The sequence below is a fragment of the Dipodomys merriami genome, unplaced genomic scaffold, assembly GCF_024711535.1.
Source record: "Dipodomys merriami isolate MVZ:Mamm:240054 unplaced genomic scaffold, mDipMer1.0.p SCAF_1, whole genome shotgun sequence".
Taxonomy (NCBI): Eukaryota; Metazoa; Chordata; class Mammalia; order Rodentia; family Heteromyidae; genus Dipodomys; species Dipodomys merriami.
This window is the reverse complement of record NW_027202270.1, coordinates 23,765,776-23,784,232: the sequence shown is the minus strand read 5'-3', so window position 1 is coordinate 23,784,232 and position 18,457 is coordinate 23,765,776. Positions and strand designations below refer to the sequence as shown.

General features: G+C 37.3%; 1 protein-coding gene across 1 annotated transcript in view; it reads left to right on the top strand.

Annotated features, from left to right (window-relative positions):
• Cps1 (carbamoyl-phosphate synthase 1) overlaps positions 1-18,457 on the top strand; it is a 111,804-nt gene that overhangs the window by 1,849 nt on the left and 91,498 nt on the right. The window contains exons 2-3 of the mRNA XM_070017828.1: positions 14,682-14,791; positions 17,239-17,383. Of these exons, the coding sequence (XP_069873929.1) occupies positions 14,682-14,791; positions 17,239-17,383 (255 nt within the window). The remainder of the gene's footprint in view (positions 1-14,681; positions 14,792-17,238; positions 17,384-18,457) is intronic.

Genomic DNA, 18,457 nt, shown 5'->3' with positions numbered 1-18,457 from the left:
TTCCACATTGAGAAGCTTTCCCCAAGTATTTAAGAATCTACCATTCACTGGGTGCTGGTGGCTCACTACTATAATCCTAGATACTCAGGAGGCTGAGATCTGAAGATCAAGGTTCAAAGCCAGCCTGGGCAGGAATTTCTGTGAGACTCTTATTTCTGAATAACTACCAGAAAACTGGAAGTAGCACTGTAGCTCAAGTGGTAGAGTGCTCACCTTGAGCTAAAGAGTGCAGGGACAGTGATCAGGCCCACAGTCCAAGCCCTACAACCAACCAAAAAAAAAAAAGTACCATTGTAAATTCATAAAAACATGAAAACTCTTTTTTTTGATTCAGTTTACTTATAACAAGAAATCCAATAAGAGAATATCTTAAGCTATCGTTTAATATGTAGTAACTAGGTATAAACTGTAAGCATGAACATTTGGTTTTAGTTAATACTGGTAATTTCTCAAGAACATTTGTATATTACCACAGAAGGAATAAATGATAAGAAAACCATCATTACCTATAGTTACTTGTTCAAAGATGGGTCATTTGGAATACTTATTTCTTGTCATTGAAGTAGACAAGTAAGGGTGAATGAATCTGTATTAGACATCAGAAGTAGAGAAATGAGGTAACTACTTAAAATGGCAGACGAGACTGAAATTGCAAGTCTCAGACTGAGATTACAACTCTCCCTAATCTCATAAGTGCTTTACATATCAACCACCACAACAGAATGATTTCATTATGTGGCTGTGTACTATGATTGTAGTTCCTCTATTTCATGGCTGCAGATCCATGTTAAGTCTACCATATTGCATAGCTAAGAACGACAGATTTGTGGGAGGAAGAAGCCATCATTTCATGGTGTAAAATCTATTACTCATACTCCATCATTACTGGCTAGCATTCTGGAAGAGCTCCAGGCACAAAAAAGTCCTTGAACCTTTATATAATGAACTGAAATTCTACACACAGTTCAGGGGAACATGTGTTATTGCCCACTTCAGTTCAACTAGTCCTGAACCTGTATCTTTTCCTGTTTTCTTTGTGAAAACTCAGCTATCTATGGAAGATGCATCCAAATTTATTCTTTCTAAATGGAAATGATAAAATCATTAGAATGTAGTTACAAGGTTATTACCAGGGAAGGACAGTAAGAAAAGTCACTAAAGGTTAGTATGGTAACAGCTAGTCATCAATAGTAAACGGGTTGTGCAAGACTCCCTGTGGTCAGATCTGTGAGCATTTCCCTGTAAGCCAGGTTTATTATTTTTCAGTGTCTCTGGAGGTCACTTTTCCTTTCCCTTTGGTGACACGGAGAGAGGATGGGTTTGACGGCAGCAGTGATGCACTTAGCAGGTTTTCCTGTGCTGTCTTTGCATGTTGGCATGTGGCTAATATTTGTAGAGTGTGCCTTCCTGGAAGACAAAATTGTGTTTTCCTTATAGGTTAGAGACAAATGTTTCAAGGTGTCCTAGGGTTTTCAAAGTAACTGGCATCCAAGGGTACAATGGTGAACCAGCGTAAAGTATAGAATTTTAAGACATAATCTTTAAAAAAAAAATTGGTACTGAAACTGTTCAGAGCTCATTATTAGGGTTGTTTCTGTGTAGTGAAAAAATGCTGTTGATAGGGAATAAGAAAACCTGGATACTAACCTCTGTTATATATTTTCTAATGTTCTGACCTTGGTAATTCACATACTTTTCTGAACTTAATGGCGGCAGTTCTTGATTTCCTCAAAGGATTGTGTAATCACCATACAAGATTAGGCTTACAAATCTAAGACATTTTTAAAAAGTGGTTACATTGAAAGCTTCCTATTTTAGTAGAAGGATTTACTTGAGGATTAATCAGAATTTCCTTATATTTTTCATGGGCTATAAACTGTTACAATGATAAAATCCTCACCTGTTTACAATGGTTCTTTTGCCTTTGATTTAACATTACACCTCTCTCAGGAGATATTTCTCATAAAGAATTGGATTCAAGGTCCATAAAGTATTCTTTCTGACATAAATAATTCATTGCTGAAAGGCAGTATTGGTATGGTGGTGTGATACCTGCCTAGAAAACGTGAAGCCCTGAGTTCAAACCTCAGTACCATAAATGAATAACGCTGAAAAGCAGTATGTTGGGCAGAATGTTCTCTCTCTCTTTCTCCTTCCCTCCCTCCCTGCCCCTCCCTCCTTCCCTCCCTCCTTCCCTCCCTCCTTCCCTCCCTCCTTCCCTCCCTCCTTCCCTCCCTCCTTCCCTCCCTCCTTCCCTCCCTCCTTCCCTCCCTCCTTCCCTCCCTCCTTCCCTCCCTCCTTCCCTCCCTCCTTCCCTCCCTCCTTCCCTCCCTCCTTCCCTCCCTCCTTCCCTCCCTCCTTCCCTCCCTCCTTCCCTCCCTCCTTTCTTTCCTCCTTTCTTTCCTCCTTTCTTTCCTCCTTTCTTTCCTTCTTTCTTTCTTTCTTTCTTTCTTTCTTTCTTTCTTTCTTTCTTTCTTTCTTTCTTTCTTTCTTTCTTTCTTTCTTTCTTTCCCAAATAAATATGTCACAGGAGAACATAGAAAGGATAGTGAGCAAATTTATAAGCATATAGTCTCTGGCTCAGAAGACTTGTAATTTAAATATTCTATATTCACAACTGTTAGACTGTCACCAAGACTAAATATATTTGCAAATTAATTTGTAAACTAAAGGCATTAAATTGAAAGCCAGGAATCTAACAATCCAAGTGTCTCCTTGGTACTTCAGATGTGAATCACCTTAGAACTCATTTTTGCCTTCAAAGACTAATTTTGTATGATTTTTAATATTCTGACTGTAATTGTATTTAGCTCAATCTGGAGGAGCTATCGTCTTTTGATTAGAAATTGGTGACTACAAAAATTCCCGCAATGAGATTAATTTACAGTGTAGTAGCTTTAAAAAAACATTTCATAGGAAAGTAGAATTCATCATTAAATTGGAGATTTTTATGTTTATTAAAGGTAACCAACCTGTAGGGATAGGTTAAGATTATGACACACTTTTAAGAATAGCATTTCTTTTTTTTGCTGGTTCTGGGTCTTGAACTCAGGGCCTGGGCTCGGTCCCTTAGCCTCTCTGTGCTCAAGGCTAGCACTCTACCACTTGAGCCATAGTGCCACTACTGATCTTTTCTGTTTATGTGTTACTGAGGAATCAAAGCCAGGGTTTCATGCATGCTAGCCAAGCACTCTTCTACATTCCAAGCCCAGAAGAACTATTTTAATAGACATACACTCAATGCAAATACACGTATGCTAGTGCTGGATTCCATCCATAGACATCTGTATTTTTGAGTGATCTGTTATGTTCCTGTCCCAAATCAGCACAATTAGTTTGATTGAAAGACAATTTTATGTTTTAGGTGCTATGTTTTATTTCATTTTGTTTTATTTATTTTTGTGATTTGGAGTAAGTGGCTCCTCTTTTTACCTTTTTGTACTTCTTCACTTTTTATGTCCTCTCCTCCCTAAAATACAGATCTGTTCGTCATCAACAGTGTCTTGATACTTTAAGCTGCCTCTTGTTCTTCTTGTTTCTACCTTCTTTCTTCTTCTGGTGCTACTAAGGTCTGAACTCAGAGCCTTGTCCTTGCTAGGTAGACACCCCAACATTTGAGTCAAGTCTCCAGAAACATTTTGATCTTCTTGACTCAAAAAAAGCTATAGGTCAAGTGATCTATGCTAGGGGCAAGTGAGTGAGACACCCAGGGTGCATTATTCAACAACACCCTCACTGTAAATCCTGGATTTTGCCTGAGGCCTGAGTTACAAGCGAAGGACTGTGGTTTGGGAAACACTTAAAGGTCTACCCCTTTGCTCCTTATCCAAGTTCCAATTTGCCCACGTTGAGGCTGAATTTCTCATAGTCTAGAGCTGAAAGAAAGTCTTACTACCAAGGAAATATGGATGATTTCTTGGTCCTCACATCTACATTAGATTTTCTTCATGTCTGACTTGTTCCAAAGGTTAGAGAGTTACAATAGAGAAAATACCTCTTTTGCAATGGTCATGGCTCCAGGGAGAGTTTTCTATGGAAGCGTATGGAAGAATAAAGGCTTTGAGGTGACTGGTGTCACTCAGCTTCTTTATAGTGGCTGAGTCTTGCAGAGGGCCACATGGGCCAGGGTTAAACTTAGTATTGATTTCTCAATCTAAGAGCCCTCTACCTTCTACTTGATTGTCTTCATGTGTTCTAAATAAGCTCAACTCTGGAAATACTTTTAAGGCTGTTCTCTTTTCTCTTCTTTTCAACTTATTAAATGTTATACACTAACATTAAATTAATAGATGCTATTGTTTCCTATGACATTTTCATAAATATGTAATAGGATTGGTATATTGTAGATTCTCCTATGATGTAGAACTAAACATAAGACCATGTTAAACTGGGTACCGGTGGCTCACACCTGTAATCCTAGCTACTTAGAAGGCTGAAATCTGAGAATCATGGTTCAAAGCCAGCCTGGGCAGGAGTCTGAGAGACTCTTATCTCTAACAAACCACCAGGAAACCGGAAGTTGCACTGTGGCTCAAGTGGTAGAGTGCTCCCCTTGAGCTGAAGAGTTGAGGGACAGTGCCCAGGGCCAGAGTTCAAGCCCCATAACCGATCAAAAAAAAAAAAAAAAGACCTTGTTAACTTATTTCCATAATATGGTAAAAAGTATTTAACATTATTTTACATCCCTCCCACACACAGAACTATAGGCCATAAATCATATGCTAATTACTGTTAAAAGACCCCATATTTCAAATACATATGCAATTGAATTTTTATGAGTACTACATAATATAATTAAGACAAAATCTTGTATGGGTCAGCGCTATAGTTTTGCCAATACATAGAAATATAGAACGAAGAAAATTCAAGCAAATTATACCTCTCCCATTAGCTAATCCAGATGCAGACAACTTTGATATGTTAAGGCTTAGTTGATTACATTTAGAAATTGTCACATTTGGAAATCCTGAGAAGTTAAACATTTATTATTACAGAGATCTCTTATTAAATACTTTAAGGACAGAAAAATATGTTAGTTCCCTATACCCATAATTTAGTATTATAACTTCAAGTATAAAAATTATGGCTTCATTTATTAAAGAATACTTTATAACTTTAAGTTTTTACCATACTACCTACATAATAATAGTCAGATACAAATTCCTGCTTCAGGCTACCTACTTTCCAAAGCTTAGTTCAGGTTTATTTCATCAGAGTACTAAGGCAAACTAATAGCTAAAACAACATCAGGTAAGCCAGAAATCAAATACGTTATATAGCTTTAGGCTTTGGTGAAATTGGAAATAAACATATGTGCTTCTACTTTTTTTCTGATATGCACATAATTTACATTGATATATGACTGAACAGCAATATAGTCAGAGTAAATCATTTTCATTTCCATGACTAGTTTGAGGGGATTATTACCTATATAAAGTTTTATATTCTGATCTTTTATGGGCTGTATTGCTGAGTTAGCTTAAGGCTTTATGCATGGGATGCTTTATTGGTGGAATTCTGGTTATCTAGAGGAAGAAAGTCTGCTATTCTTCCCATTTCACAGATTGTATAAATCATATATTTAACTCATGTCTACTTTTGCTCACTGAATGGACAAACACTAGAGAATCTGCTTAAGATTTTAATTAGGCCTCATTTATTAGATCATCTTTGAAATTTGAACTTTTGTGGGGGCTTTTCCCTCAGAAGTCGTAGCTGTTTAACCTGGCATCAAAGTGTTCTACATTATTTTTCCTACTAGATTTTTTTTTTGCATGTACGCAAGAGTCTATTTACATGTGGAATTTTACCTCAATGTCATATAAATTTGACGTCTCATTTCCTTTGTTTGGCTGCACTTTGACAAGAGGTTGTTTGAATCAAAGAGCCAGTAGGATTCTTACTTTGTGTGGCCAGGTATATTACTAGAAGATTTTAAGACAAGGCTGTCTGTAGTTGACATATTTCTTCATCTCAAACTGAGATACTGTCATGTGTTTGTAACACATCATGCTGTTTTTCAGTTTTCAATTTTTTTCCTTTTCATATAGTCCTGTAAGCTCCATGTATGAAGGAGTTTAATGTCATTTTAGACTTGTAGAAAAGTCTTACTTTGACTTCTTTCAAGCGTCATCAATATGAAGGATCCAGAATAATATCAACCACATCTAGTTCAAGCACAAGATCACTATTTTCAAATCTTTCTAGGAATCTTCTGGAATATGAAATCGTACATGAGCAATGTATAGATGATCAAAAAAAAAAAAGAGCTGAAAATGCAGAGGAAAAGCCGAGCATCAATAATAAACCTGAGACTGTTTCAAAACCTTTAATAGGGTAATTATAAATTGGGCTTTAAAAATTTTGTCTAGTTTTCCTAATACTAAGTCCTCAAAGTCAGTTTAACACAGGGGCACATTTTCAAAGCTTTTTGAAGGGGAATTTAGCTGTGTGATTCCCACTAATAGTTGTTGCATTATTCTTTTTCCTGGAAAGTTCTTTGAATCATCTAACCTTTTAAATGTGATCTCAAACTGAGAATATTAAAGTATAAAATTCTGGTCAGTTTTTAATGTGGCCTCATAAAGTGAATCAGTCATCTTACTAGAAAATGAAAATAGACTCCAGTGTGATTTTAAAATAAGTTTTAATTTTGATGAAAAAAAAAAACTCGCAAAACTGCTAAAGAGATGAAATACTTGAGAAATAGAAGAATTCTTTCAGAAAGTGATATTTATTAAGTGACATTAAAGACATTTTCTTAGATGGTAAAATAGTAATGCCCATGATCACAATGGACAAACCAACAAATAATCACTGAGAACTTGTTGGCATTTTTGCTTAGGGCAAACCCCTAGAGAAACAAAGGCTGCATGTTTTCCCTCACTTGTGGTAGGTAGAATATAACTATAAATCTATAAGTTAGGTGGTATGCAAATGGTTACAAATGAATGAACCGAAGTATAATAGACTCATGGAGAGCTTAAATAGTATAGGTTTTTCAAAGACTCAGCAACAGAATCAGCACCAGGAAATGGGTACATGCAAGGGTGGGCGGGGCCAAAGGGAGAGGGGTTGGCCAATGAAGCAGGGAAGGAAGGGAAAATGCAGTCAAGAATTCATGGTATATCCCACAAAATTAAGAAAAGGGAAGGGGTAGGTAGAAGGGGGAGGGTGAGAATGAATGTCGAAAGTGGTGACTCAGATCAAGATGCATTATTATATCCATAACTGCTTTGTTAAATGGCACCTCCTTTGTACAACTACTAAAGTATAATAAAAATAGAACATTTACAGAAAAAAAAAAACCCACAAAAGTACATTTTTTTTCCCCAGTCCTGGAGCTTGAACTCAGGGCCTGGGCACTGTCTCTGAGCTTCTTTTTTGCTCAAGGCTAGCAGTCTACCACTTCAGCCACAGTACCACTTCTGGCCTTTTCTGTACATGTAGAAGAGAGAAATCAAGCCCAGGGCTTCATTCATGCTTGGCTAGCACTCTACTACTGACTCATACCCCTCAGCCCCAAAATATGTTTCACACACCAAAGCCTCCTGCAATTGGTGCAAGAGTTCCCAGATCTTACAAATAATAGAAAATTTAAGTTTTAGAATGATCGTTTCAAAAGCAATATAAGAATGGGAATTATACCGATATTTTTTGTGTTTTATTTAGAGGAGGGTAAACTATGAAATTGAGAGATTAAAAATGAAGTCATTACATATGCATAGGAAAATTAAGTCTCAGATCATCTAGATATTTTGTGTGGAAAATTATAATCTTATGGGTACTCCTAAAAATGTAGAAAAGATAATGTTTAGTCTTACTAGGTCATGGATACTTTTAATTTCAAACTTTAACCCTTAAATTCATAAGGAACTTCAGGGAATATAGTTTCTGAGAACTTGTTTTATCACCAATTGGCTCCTACATTCAACATCTCTATCATTTCTAGGCTAAAAGAAATCAAATGATAATAGTAAACTGGTTTTAATGCATTTTCCTTGGTATCTTTATTGGATACAATCATTAACATATTTTTGTTTGTTTGTTTTGCAAACATAATTACTTGGGTGAGAGATAACATATATGTCTGAAGCAATGGAAATAATGTTATTAATTGTAGATGCAATTTGCACATTGGTTCACAGTGAATCAGGAAATCTTGGAAAGACCTCATTCTGTGTGTGTGTGTGTGTGTGTGTGTGTGTGTGTGTGCGCACATGCATGCGTACATGTAAGGGTGTATGTGCATGTGCATATGTGAATTTCACTTTAAGCATTTGCATGTTAAATTTGTGCTTCATGATGCAGCACAGTAAATGGCTACATGTGGCCTCTTCTCCCTCCTACCCTTCCTTTCTTTTTCCCTCTTTCCTTCCCTCTCCTCTTCTCCTTCCCTCGCTCCCTATAGAAATGTGAATTAAAGTTCTTATAAATAGGAATTCAGGTTTGAATTGCTTTTTATCCCCACTTTAAGAAATTAGAAAGCAGAAGTAGATAAGAGCTTAGAAAGGAAAAGAAAATGAGGAAAAAGTGAGACTGGCTGGGTTTAAAAATGGTTACTACTTCCATTCTAGTGGCATGATTATTGCTCCCCTCTGGCTGGGTTCATTCAAGTGTAAAAATCTTTTTTTTTCTTTTTTCTTTTGGGTCCGATTGTGGGGCCTGAACTCTGGGCCTGGGCGCTGTCCCTCAGCTCTTCAGCTCAAGGCTAGTGCTCTACCACTTGAGCCACAGCGCCACTTCCGGCTTTTTTCTTTTTGCTTATGTGGTGCTGAGGAATCGAACCCAGGGCCTCGAGCATGCAAGGCAAGCGCTCTACCACTGAGCCACCTTCCCAGCCCCTCAAGTATAAAAATCTTTGTTTTTGTTTTTACTCTCTGTGTGTACCAGGATTTCAATTCATGACCTCAGCTTTGCTTGCTCACAGTTGGTGCTCTACCACTTGAGCCATACCTATAGCCTGGCTTTTTGCATGTTATTGAAATGAAGTCTTACGGACATTTCTGCCAGGGCTAGCTTCAATCTGTGTTCTTCCAGATCTCAGCCTCCTGAGTAGGTAGTATTAAAATGGAGATCCTTAATGTTATCTACTTCTTGGTTTCTTGCGACAGTTAATTGAGAAAACTCATCAATACTTTTAGAAACAGTATCTTGTATATTCCTACTACCTATTCCTATATCTAAGAATATATCTCAGGAGAAGGTAAGGGTAGAGGTGTTTCACAATGTGCTTGTTTTTCCAACATCGCTTCTACATGGGTTAGATTAAGAAACAAATACAGATAGAGCTATTTTGAGCCAATTACATTATGCCTATGTTGTAAATATAATGAAACCCTTATATACAACACATTCATGCTATGAAAAAAAGGAAAAGGAAAATATCAAAGTTATCTGGAGGCCTGAGGCAAGAGGATTACTTGAGTCCAGGAATTCAAGACCAACTTGGACAACATAAAAAGACTCCACCTTGAAAATCAATTATTTTTGAGAAAGTGGCTAAAAACTCTCCTTAAGGGCTGGGAATGGCTTATTGGTAGAGTGCTAGCCTCACATGCATTAAGTTGTGGGTTTGATTCCTCAGTACAACCCCCACTCCCACTTTCCTTATTAAAACAAAAGAAGACATAAAGAGTGAAAGAAAGGACAGAGCAAGGAGACAAGGCACTGAGACGCATACTGTAATTTTAAATAGGGGATCAAGCCAGACTTTGCCAAGAGTATGACACAAGTCAACAGTTTGAAGGCATTCCTTGGACTTCAAGTTAAAAATTGTGACAAGAGTGTCTTCACTGGACATTTTAATTTTCAGTAATATCAAGCATGGATGAAAGAAAGGCAAATTCTTTTACTGAAGAAAACTTTGCCAAGAGAAAGGATGACATTTTATTTATTTATTTATTTATTTATTTATTGGGGTCCGGTCATGGGGCCTGAACTCTGGGGCTGGGCGCTGTCCCTCAGCTCTTCAGCTCAAGGCTAGCCTTCTACCACTTGAGCCACAGCACCACTTCTGGCTCTTTTCTTTTTGCTTATGTGGTGCTGAGGAATCAAACCCAGGGCCTCATACATGCAAGGCAAGCGCTCTACCACTGAGCCACCTTCCCAGCCCAACATTTTATTTACTTTTATATTTCTAGGTGCTTTAGTGGTTGTTCATGACATTTTTCATCAGGTTTCCTTTATTTTTTTTGACTCCTCTACTACATAGCTAGTTCTTTATTTTGTTTTTTGTTTTTTGTTTAGTTTTTGTTGTTGTTGTTGTTGTTTTTTTTGGTCCGGTCGTGGGGCCTGAACTCTGGGCCTGGGCACTGTCCCTCAGCTCTTCAGCTCAAGGCTAGCGCTCTACCACTTGAGCCACAGCGCCACTTCCAGCTTTTTTCTTTTTGCTTATGTGGTGCTGAGAAATCGAACCCAGGGCTTCGAACATGCAAGGCAAGTGCTCTACCACTGAGCCACCTTCCCAGCCCCTGTTGTTGTTGTTGTTGTTATTGTTGGTCATGGCTTGAACTCTGGGCTTGGGCACTGTCCCTGAGCTCTTCAGGTCAAGGTGAGTGCTCTACCACTTGAGACACAAGTCCACTTCCAGTTTTCTGATAGTTAATTGGAGATAAGGGTCTCATAGACTTTACTACCCAGGCTGGTTTTGAACCACAATCCTCAGATCTCAGCTTCCTGAGTACCTAGGATTACAGGCATGAGCCATTAGTGCCAGGCTACATAGCTAGTTCCTTTAATAAATAGATGGACTTGGGCCTAGAAAGGTACTTAGCATATGGTAGAGGCTCAGTGAGACTTGATTATCTACATGTTAGTAGACACAAAAAGGACCAAGCCCTTTATTTTTTCGAACTCATATTTATAGAATCCTTTGATTACCTTTTCTGATATTCTACCAATGTACACATCTCCCTTCTAGAAGATTTCCATGCACATTCAGATTTCAAAGTGTTCCGGCTATATAACTTAAATAATAACAATATACTATTCTAATTCTTAGGTTATGTACTTCTGTCGACTAGCACTGAGACTACTAAAATATGATGATAACAGTTTGGTTTCTTTTGGACTCATTGAAAAGAAATAGCATTTGGGGAACTGTTAGGGATAAGAAGGGATTTCAAGTAATAGCACTTTGCTCAGAATTCCTCTATCAATTCATAGATATGTCAATTGGCACTCATCATTTTCAACTCATTGGAGGCCAGTGTAGTTAAAAGGAATATAAAGGGTACTCTAGACAATAAACAGAAGCCTTGTAACAATATAACATGTAGTGAGAAAGAGAATTGGAAGACCTATAAAATCTGCCAAAAAGAACAAAAAATATAATTAAAGGAGCAAAAGACATATTGAACACAATCTCAGGGACTATTTCAGGCTGCAGTAAATGTCTCCTCAAATATATCGTTAGGCAAAGGGAAGCAAGTAGGAAACTATTTCTATGGAGAGAAGAAAAATACCAGATGGAGCTATGGGAACAGGTTACCAAGGGTTGGGTTTGCTTATGTTCATTTTTACCTCTCCAATCTATTTAAATAACACTAGTCCAGTAGATCAAAGGAAAGAAAAGAAAATATAAGCAAAGGTGATATTGTAGGCAAGTCTGGTTCAGACTGTAGGACAGGCAAAATACCAGTACATAGAAAATAATTGAAATTTGCACTTCACATCCAAGTTGTGCTAGGTAAGTAGCAGTCATTTGAAGTTCTGTCGACAAACTATTTACAAGCTTATTTCCTTCCTTTCTTCCATTTTGTGAAGACATGTCGGTTACACATGACTTCTTCCAGAAGAGAAAATAATTTTTTTCTAGTAGAAAATGTTCTTTGACAGTGAATTTTCATTTCTTGGACCAAAAGGTTCTATCTAGTGAAACATGTCAGAATTAACAGGCAATATTCCCAATACATACTCCTATTGAGACCCATCTCCACAGGAGAGTTTGTTGTCATTTTTGGAGATGGATCAAACTATATTCTTATCTCTTAACATAGTTAGCATTTGTATTTAATAGCAAGTCATTGGAAAACCAAAAGAATATGGTAGATACTCAGTTATTGGGAACAACATGCAAGTTGATTTTCAGCAGAATTTACACTCGTATGTGAAGCCTATCTCTGCCAGAGAAGTCTTTTCATCTCTCAGATTAAATTAATTATTGTTGTTTCCTCTGTGCTGGGTAATCCCAAAATCTTTTTAAATTTAGTGACTGTAAAGGCAATCCCTTTAAAGATAACATCAAGCTTATGATCTTGAACGATGATTTCAAGGCTATAAAGAAAACTACCTCAAAGATAATTGGATATGCCAAGTAAAGACAAAATTCTTTGGGTTAATACACACACATGCAGACATACAATCCCCCCCCTCGCCCCACATACACATACACACACAGAGGGAGAACATTATTTAATCTTTCTCAGAAATATAAACTTGAAGTCCATATGTTATACTTCTGATTAGAAACCTATTGAGAAGAATTGTTAACAATATTCTATTGATTTCTTAGGAAACAAATAACTTTGTGTATAAATATAATAATGTATGTACACATTCACATATTCCGCCATGTTTAGGACCACAGTTTATTGGTTGAAAGACAGTCAAAATGCTATTTTACACTGAAGAATAATCTAGTTTTAATGGCAAGAGACTAAAAGAATCTTTGAATCTAAAAGAGGCATATTATCTCAAGATTTTTATGCTAATATAATGGGGGTTTTGCATTTAAAAATAGATAAACTAAGTGTATGTTAGATGGATATAAAAGCAAGGGTCCAGAAATCATTTCCTGTTGCCTAACCAAGTTGATGTGTGTGTGTGTGTGTGTGTGTGTGTGTGTGTGTGTGTGTGTGTGTGTGTGTGTGTGTGTGTGTGTGTGTGTGTGTGTGTGTGTGAGTGTATTGGAAGTTTGGAAGTAGAGTTGAAGTGGCAAGTCTCAAAGGTGTGAGACACTATGGCTACAGTTCTACAATTATACAGGATGGAAAATGGAGTACGTTTCTGTTTCTGACTTTACTGACCCTTGCAGAAAGAATACCAAATAATTATTTCTACCTACAAGTCCAATTTGTATCCTAATTGGTTTCAACTATATTTGTTTCTTCCCCACAGTTTCTAATTATTTGAAGCATAGCTAAGTAAAAAATATAAACATTATTCTCACTAATCTTAAAATGTTTATATGTAATATAATCCAATAACACTTTATTGTTAAACTTTCTCAATTATTATAGAGATGTTTTCCTTTTATTTTCCTTAACATTTTACTCTAAAAATGATGTACAGGTTTACAGTTATGTAAGTCAGGTAATGAGTACTTTTCTTCCTTTTTTTTGGTCATACTAGGGCTTGAACTCTGGGCCTTTGCACTGTCCTTGGGCTTCTTTTGCTCAAGGGGAGTGCTCTACCACCTGAGCCATAATGCCACTTCCAGTTTTTTGGAGGAGTAGTTTATTGGAGATAAGAGTCACAGAGTGGCTGCCCAGACTGGCTTTGAACCCTGATCCTCAGATCTCAACTTTCTGAGTAGCTAGGATTAGAGGCACCTGGCTTGTATATATTTCTTTTTCAACAGTGTCACCCCCTCCCTCATTTTTTCCCAGTTTTCCCCCTCCTGACTTGCCCCACCCCAAGTTGTATATTTCATTTCCAATATAGTGTCTCATGAGTATCACTGCTGAAAAAACATTTTCCAATGAGTTCATTCTATAGAGTTTCTTAGAGTCTAGTCCTGGTTTCACCAGATGTGGTTTACCACATTTTTCCATCCCCTGAAATTTAGAGTCAGAGTTAGACTGTTTCAGCAATAGAATTTAGGGTATTTATGAGAAGTAGATGGGGCCTGCTGTTTAGATGTTTCTCTAATTGTCCCTTTTCTTAGCCAAGAATTTTATAGAAGCTGGTTCAAAGAGTAATACAGCAAAGTAATCAAATTCAGAATGCCCATAGCCTAAACATGGAACCAGACAGGGCTATAATTAACTCCGATAAAAAACAAAATACGGTATGCTCTCAGAGCATTTCACAGTGCTTGCTTTTGTGTCAGTATTAATAGAGTGATAAAGCTCTAGCTTCTTCATGACCGTAAAGCTGGCATACAGAGGGCAGGCCTGGGGGTAAGTGCATCACAAACAAGCGCTCCGTGGAACACAGAGCTTTGATAGGTAATCGTGAAGATTCCTTCTAGCCCTAAACCTCCGAATGAGAATGGGCTGTATGGTACAATTCACAATGCTTTTTGCAAACTCATAAACTTCCCTTAGAGCGATACTTGAGCAAAGCTGAGGAATATTAAGGAGGAGAAGATGGACTGTAGCATTTTAACTAAATTGAAGCATTTCTGGCTTGTCAACAACTCCACCAGTAGACTTGGAATAGGCAATGTATCGACATGCTTCAGTTCCTCTTTCAAATAAAATGAAACAAAAAAACACCTGCTGGTGACAACAGCCAGATATGTGAAGAAAAGTGACAAGGAACAGAAGAGCAATTCCAAAGCTCAATGGCATAGTTTCATTAAATATGCTGTGAGATAAATATGTGTGTGCATGTGTGTGTGTGTGTGTGTGTCTGTGTGTGTGTGTGTGTGTGTGTGTGTGTGTGTATTTTATCTCTGGATTTTGTGTGTATCTATGTTTTGTATTATGCTAGCAGTCATGCAATTGTTTCTTTAGGCACAGACGGCACACATCGTTCTGGAAGATGGAACTAAAATGAAAGGTTACTCCTTTGGCCATCCATCCTCAGTTGCTGGTGAAGTGGTCTTTAATACAGGCCTGGGAGGGTGAGTAATGCTTCTGTTCTAAGGTTTGATCCATCCTCTCTCCAGAGAGGAATAACTGTGTGCTCTCACTCACAGTGGTAAATTGAAATCACTGCACCATGAGATTATATACTGCCCTGAATTTGGCTTGTGCATAGCTTCCTAACAACCCTCCTCCACAAAGGTACAGACATGGACTTCTGCTACAGTGGATGAAAGCTAGCATTTGTGCTTTGGCTGCCTCCCTGAAATGGAAAAAAAAAAAGACTAAAAATAGTTCTAGACGCACTGATTCTACCTGCAAAAGGATGTTTGGAGTGGATTTAGGAGAAAATTAGAGCAGAGGAAGAAGGGTAACACACTGTAGTGACAGTCCATTAGAAATGTCAGACCCAACTTTGTACATTGAACATAAAGTACTATGGAGAGAGAAGACAGTCCTTCTTTATGTAATTTATAGGACTTTAATAAGACAGAGATAAGAGATACACTCATTGTCCTATAATTATTGAGATGGTAAGCATATAGATGTAATATTCTTAATAATTACCAATTGTGAATTTGTATTTAAGATCTACTAAGCAAAGTAATCAACTAAGAGGTGAATGGTAGCAAAGGTAAGAATATAGAAATCAAGTAGCCAGTCTTACCTATGAATGTTCATCTGGAACCAGAAGGATAACATTGTATCTCAGTACTAATAACTGATTATGTTATATTGACAACATTGTTTAATCTTGATAAGGTCCGATTTTTCTACTCAAAAACCAAGGGGACCAGATTAGATAGAAATTTATAGCTGGAGATTTAAAACATTCTGAGTAAAAAAAAAAATAGAGGACCACATTGTTTCAAGAGGTTTCTCTTACATATTCAATCAACTAACCTGTAAAATATTCGATGAATGCATTAGGGAAATTCAAGCTATCCTGGAAGAGACACAGGGGCATTGGGTTAACTGATAGAGAAAGTATTGATTGACCAAGCTGTCATTATATTATTAATGTGCATTCTTTTCAAAATTCTTGCCTCTCTGCATGAAATGAAGAATATTAAGTGTTTTTAAAAATAGTTCCACTGGTGAGAGCACTAAATTACAATGTATGAAACCTGTTTGCAAAGTTTTGCTTCACCAGGCAATTATTTAAGCTTTTCGACAGCACTAATTACTAGCTGTGTTAATATACCTGCCAACAAACAACTGTTTAATATAGATCGGAATGATGGAAGGCACTGGCGTTTTCTTCTCAGTGATAGATTACGGGTAATAAATCTTGTCACATCACAAAAGTCAAACAGGACCTGATGGATTAATTTGCTTCCAACACTGCAGTTCTCCGAGACAAGCTGTATTTATTCACTTAGTGGAGAGCACTGTAAGCTTATGTGGAAAGGGAACAGCCAGACCTTTTGTGGTGAGAAAGAAGAAAGGGAAGTAAAAACCCAAATTAATTAAAGATTTTTTTGATGTAGAAAAGGCAGTCATTTAATAAGATTAGTCCACAGGTGCTATGTTCCATTGAGAATTGTAGCTTTTATTCAATGCCTAGGTCACTCAGTAAAGTAGTTGATAATTATTAAAGGGGGGGGAGTTAGTTTGGTTTTCATCTTCCAGAAATGCGTTAATATGTGTAAGGCTTGGCTAAAAGAAAAAACAAAACAAAACGATCAGTTCCTGACAGGTGAGAGGCATCTGAGAAATTAGCTGATGGAGGCTGTGGATAAATTTCATAGCACTTGAGTCACCCTGAGGACTGTGGAGCTGAAGACTAACTGTTCGGTTGACAAAGTTAGGTCAGTAGGAGTTAGTCTGGATGGGGTTGAGAAATTTATGTTGACTACTGCCTGAGCTGAATTTTATTGGTTTCAAGGTTGTCGATTCTATCCCTCTCAGCACCTAAATTCACTTTCAGTGGTAATCTACAAGAAAGATTTGGTTTAACTCAGTCTGAAGGAAGACAGAATGTAAGAGGAACAAAAAAAAAAAATTCAGTTGCAATGTATTCCAGTGCGTGGAATAAATGTAGCCTTCTCCTGGTATTTGTAGGAGTAATACTTCTTATTCATTTATATCTATATACATATATATTCTCTATATTTATATATACAATAATTTGTATGAATACACCTGTTCTTTATATAAGCTCTCTATTTTATGTAACGATCTATGTATCATCTCCCATTTGTTCTATCTTCTCCATCTATCAGTCTAGAATACATATTTCCCTGTGCTTTCCAATTTTAAACATAGTTCTCCTGCATTTCTCCCTTATTCATCAGCAGTGTTTTAAAAGAATCATTTGAAGTCTTATAATTTCGAGGTCAGAAATGCTTCCTGTCAGGTTGCTAAAGAGATAGGCTTGTAGGGTGTTAATCTGATATTCTTCTTCATCCTTTTTTTTTAGAATTCAGTGATTCTGTGTCCATGTATAGATTGTATTTGTTCACTTTCTGGCATGTGCATACAGGTACCCAGAAGCGCTTACAGACCCCGCCTACAAGGGTCAGATTCTCACGATGGCCAACCCTATCATTGGGAATGGTGGGGCCCCAGACACCACAGCGCTGGATGAACTGGGACTCAGCAAGTACATGGAATCTGATGGAATTAAGGTACTACTGGCAATGACTATGCAGTTGACTTACTGTTTTAGTGTTTTTCTGAATCTGGGATGGGACCAGGTGACTCTCGCCTGTAATCCTAACTTCTCAGGCTGAGATCTGAAGATCATAGTTTAAAACCAGCCAGCGTATAAAAGTCTGTGAGACTTATCTTTATTAACCACCAAAAAGCTAACAGTGGAGCTATGACACAGGTGACCGAGCACCAGCCTTGAGCCAAAAAACTAAGGGACAAAACTCATGCCCTGAGATCACTGCCAAGTACCAATGAGCACACACACACACACACACACACACACACACACACACACACACACACACACACACACAATATACACACTCTAGAATTCTAGAATGGGCAAAGTTTCTCCCTTACTATTGTAGTACAAATTATATTCCTGTATTCATCCTTTTTTCTCTGAATAAGTGTGAATTGTATATCTATCTATATATATACACATACACACATATATACATATATTTCTGGCCCTGGGGCTTCAAATCGGCCTGTCCCCGAGCTCTTTTGCTCAAGGCTAGCAGTCTACCAGTTTGAGGTACAGCTCCACTTCTGGTTTTCCAGAGGTTTTGAACCGCGATCCTCAGATCTCAGCTTCCCGAGTAGCTAGGATTATAGGGTGAGCCACCAGTGCCCAGAATAAGAGCAATATTTAACTGGACATTAATTTAATTTTAATTTCTTAACAAACTTTAGATTTTAATGTCTTGAATGACATGTATATTAATTTGTAAAGATGTTTACAGTCCAAATAACTGTGCAATAAGTATTCATGAAGATTCATCTTTTAAAAGAAATTTGATAATCAACTTAGTTGTTTTGAATCTTACCCTCTTTAAGGTATCAATAAGAATATTTCATATGCCAGTCTAAAAGTAAGCATATTATTGTTGCTTAGGCAATGAAATTTGGAGAGCATCTTGGGAATATGGATCACATAAATAATTCAAAAATTTACATTCCAAATTGACCACTTTTTCATTACTGTATGTTGGAATGACTTGTATTTATCATTTAGTCAGCTCTTTCTCACAATTTTCTCCAGATCC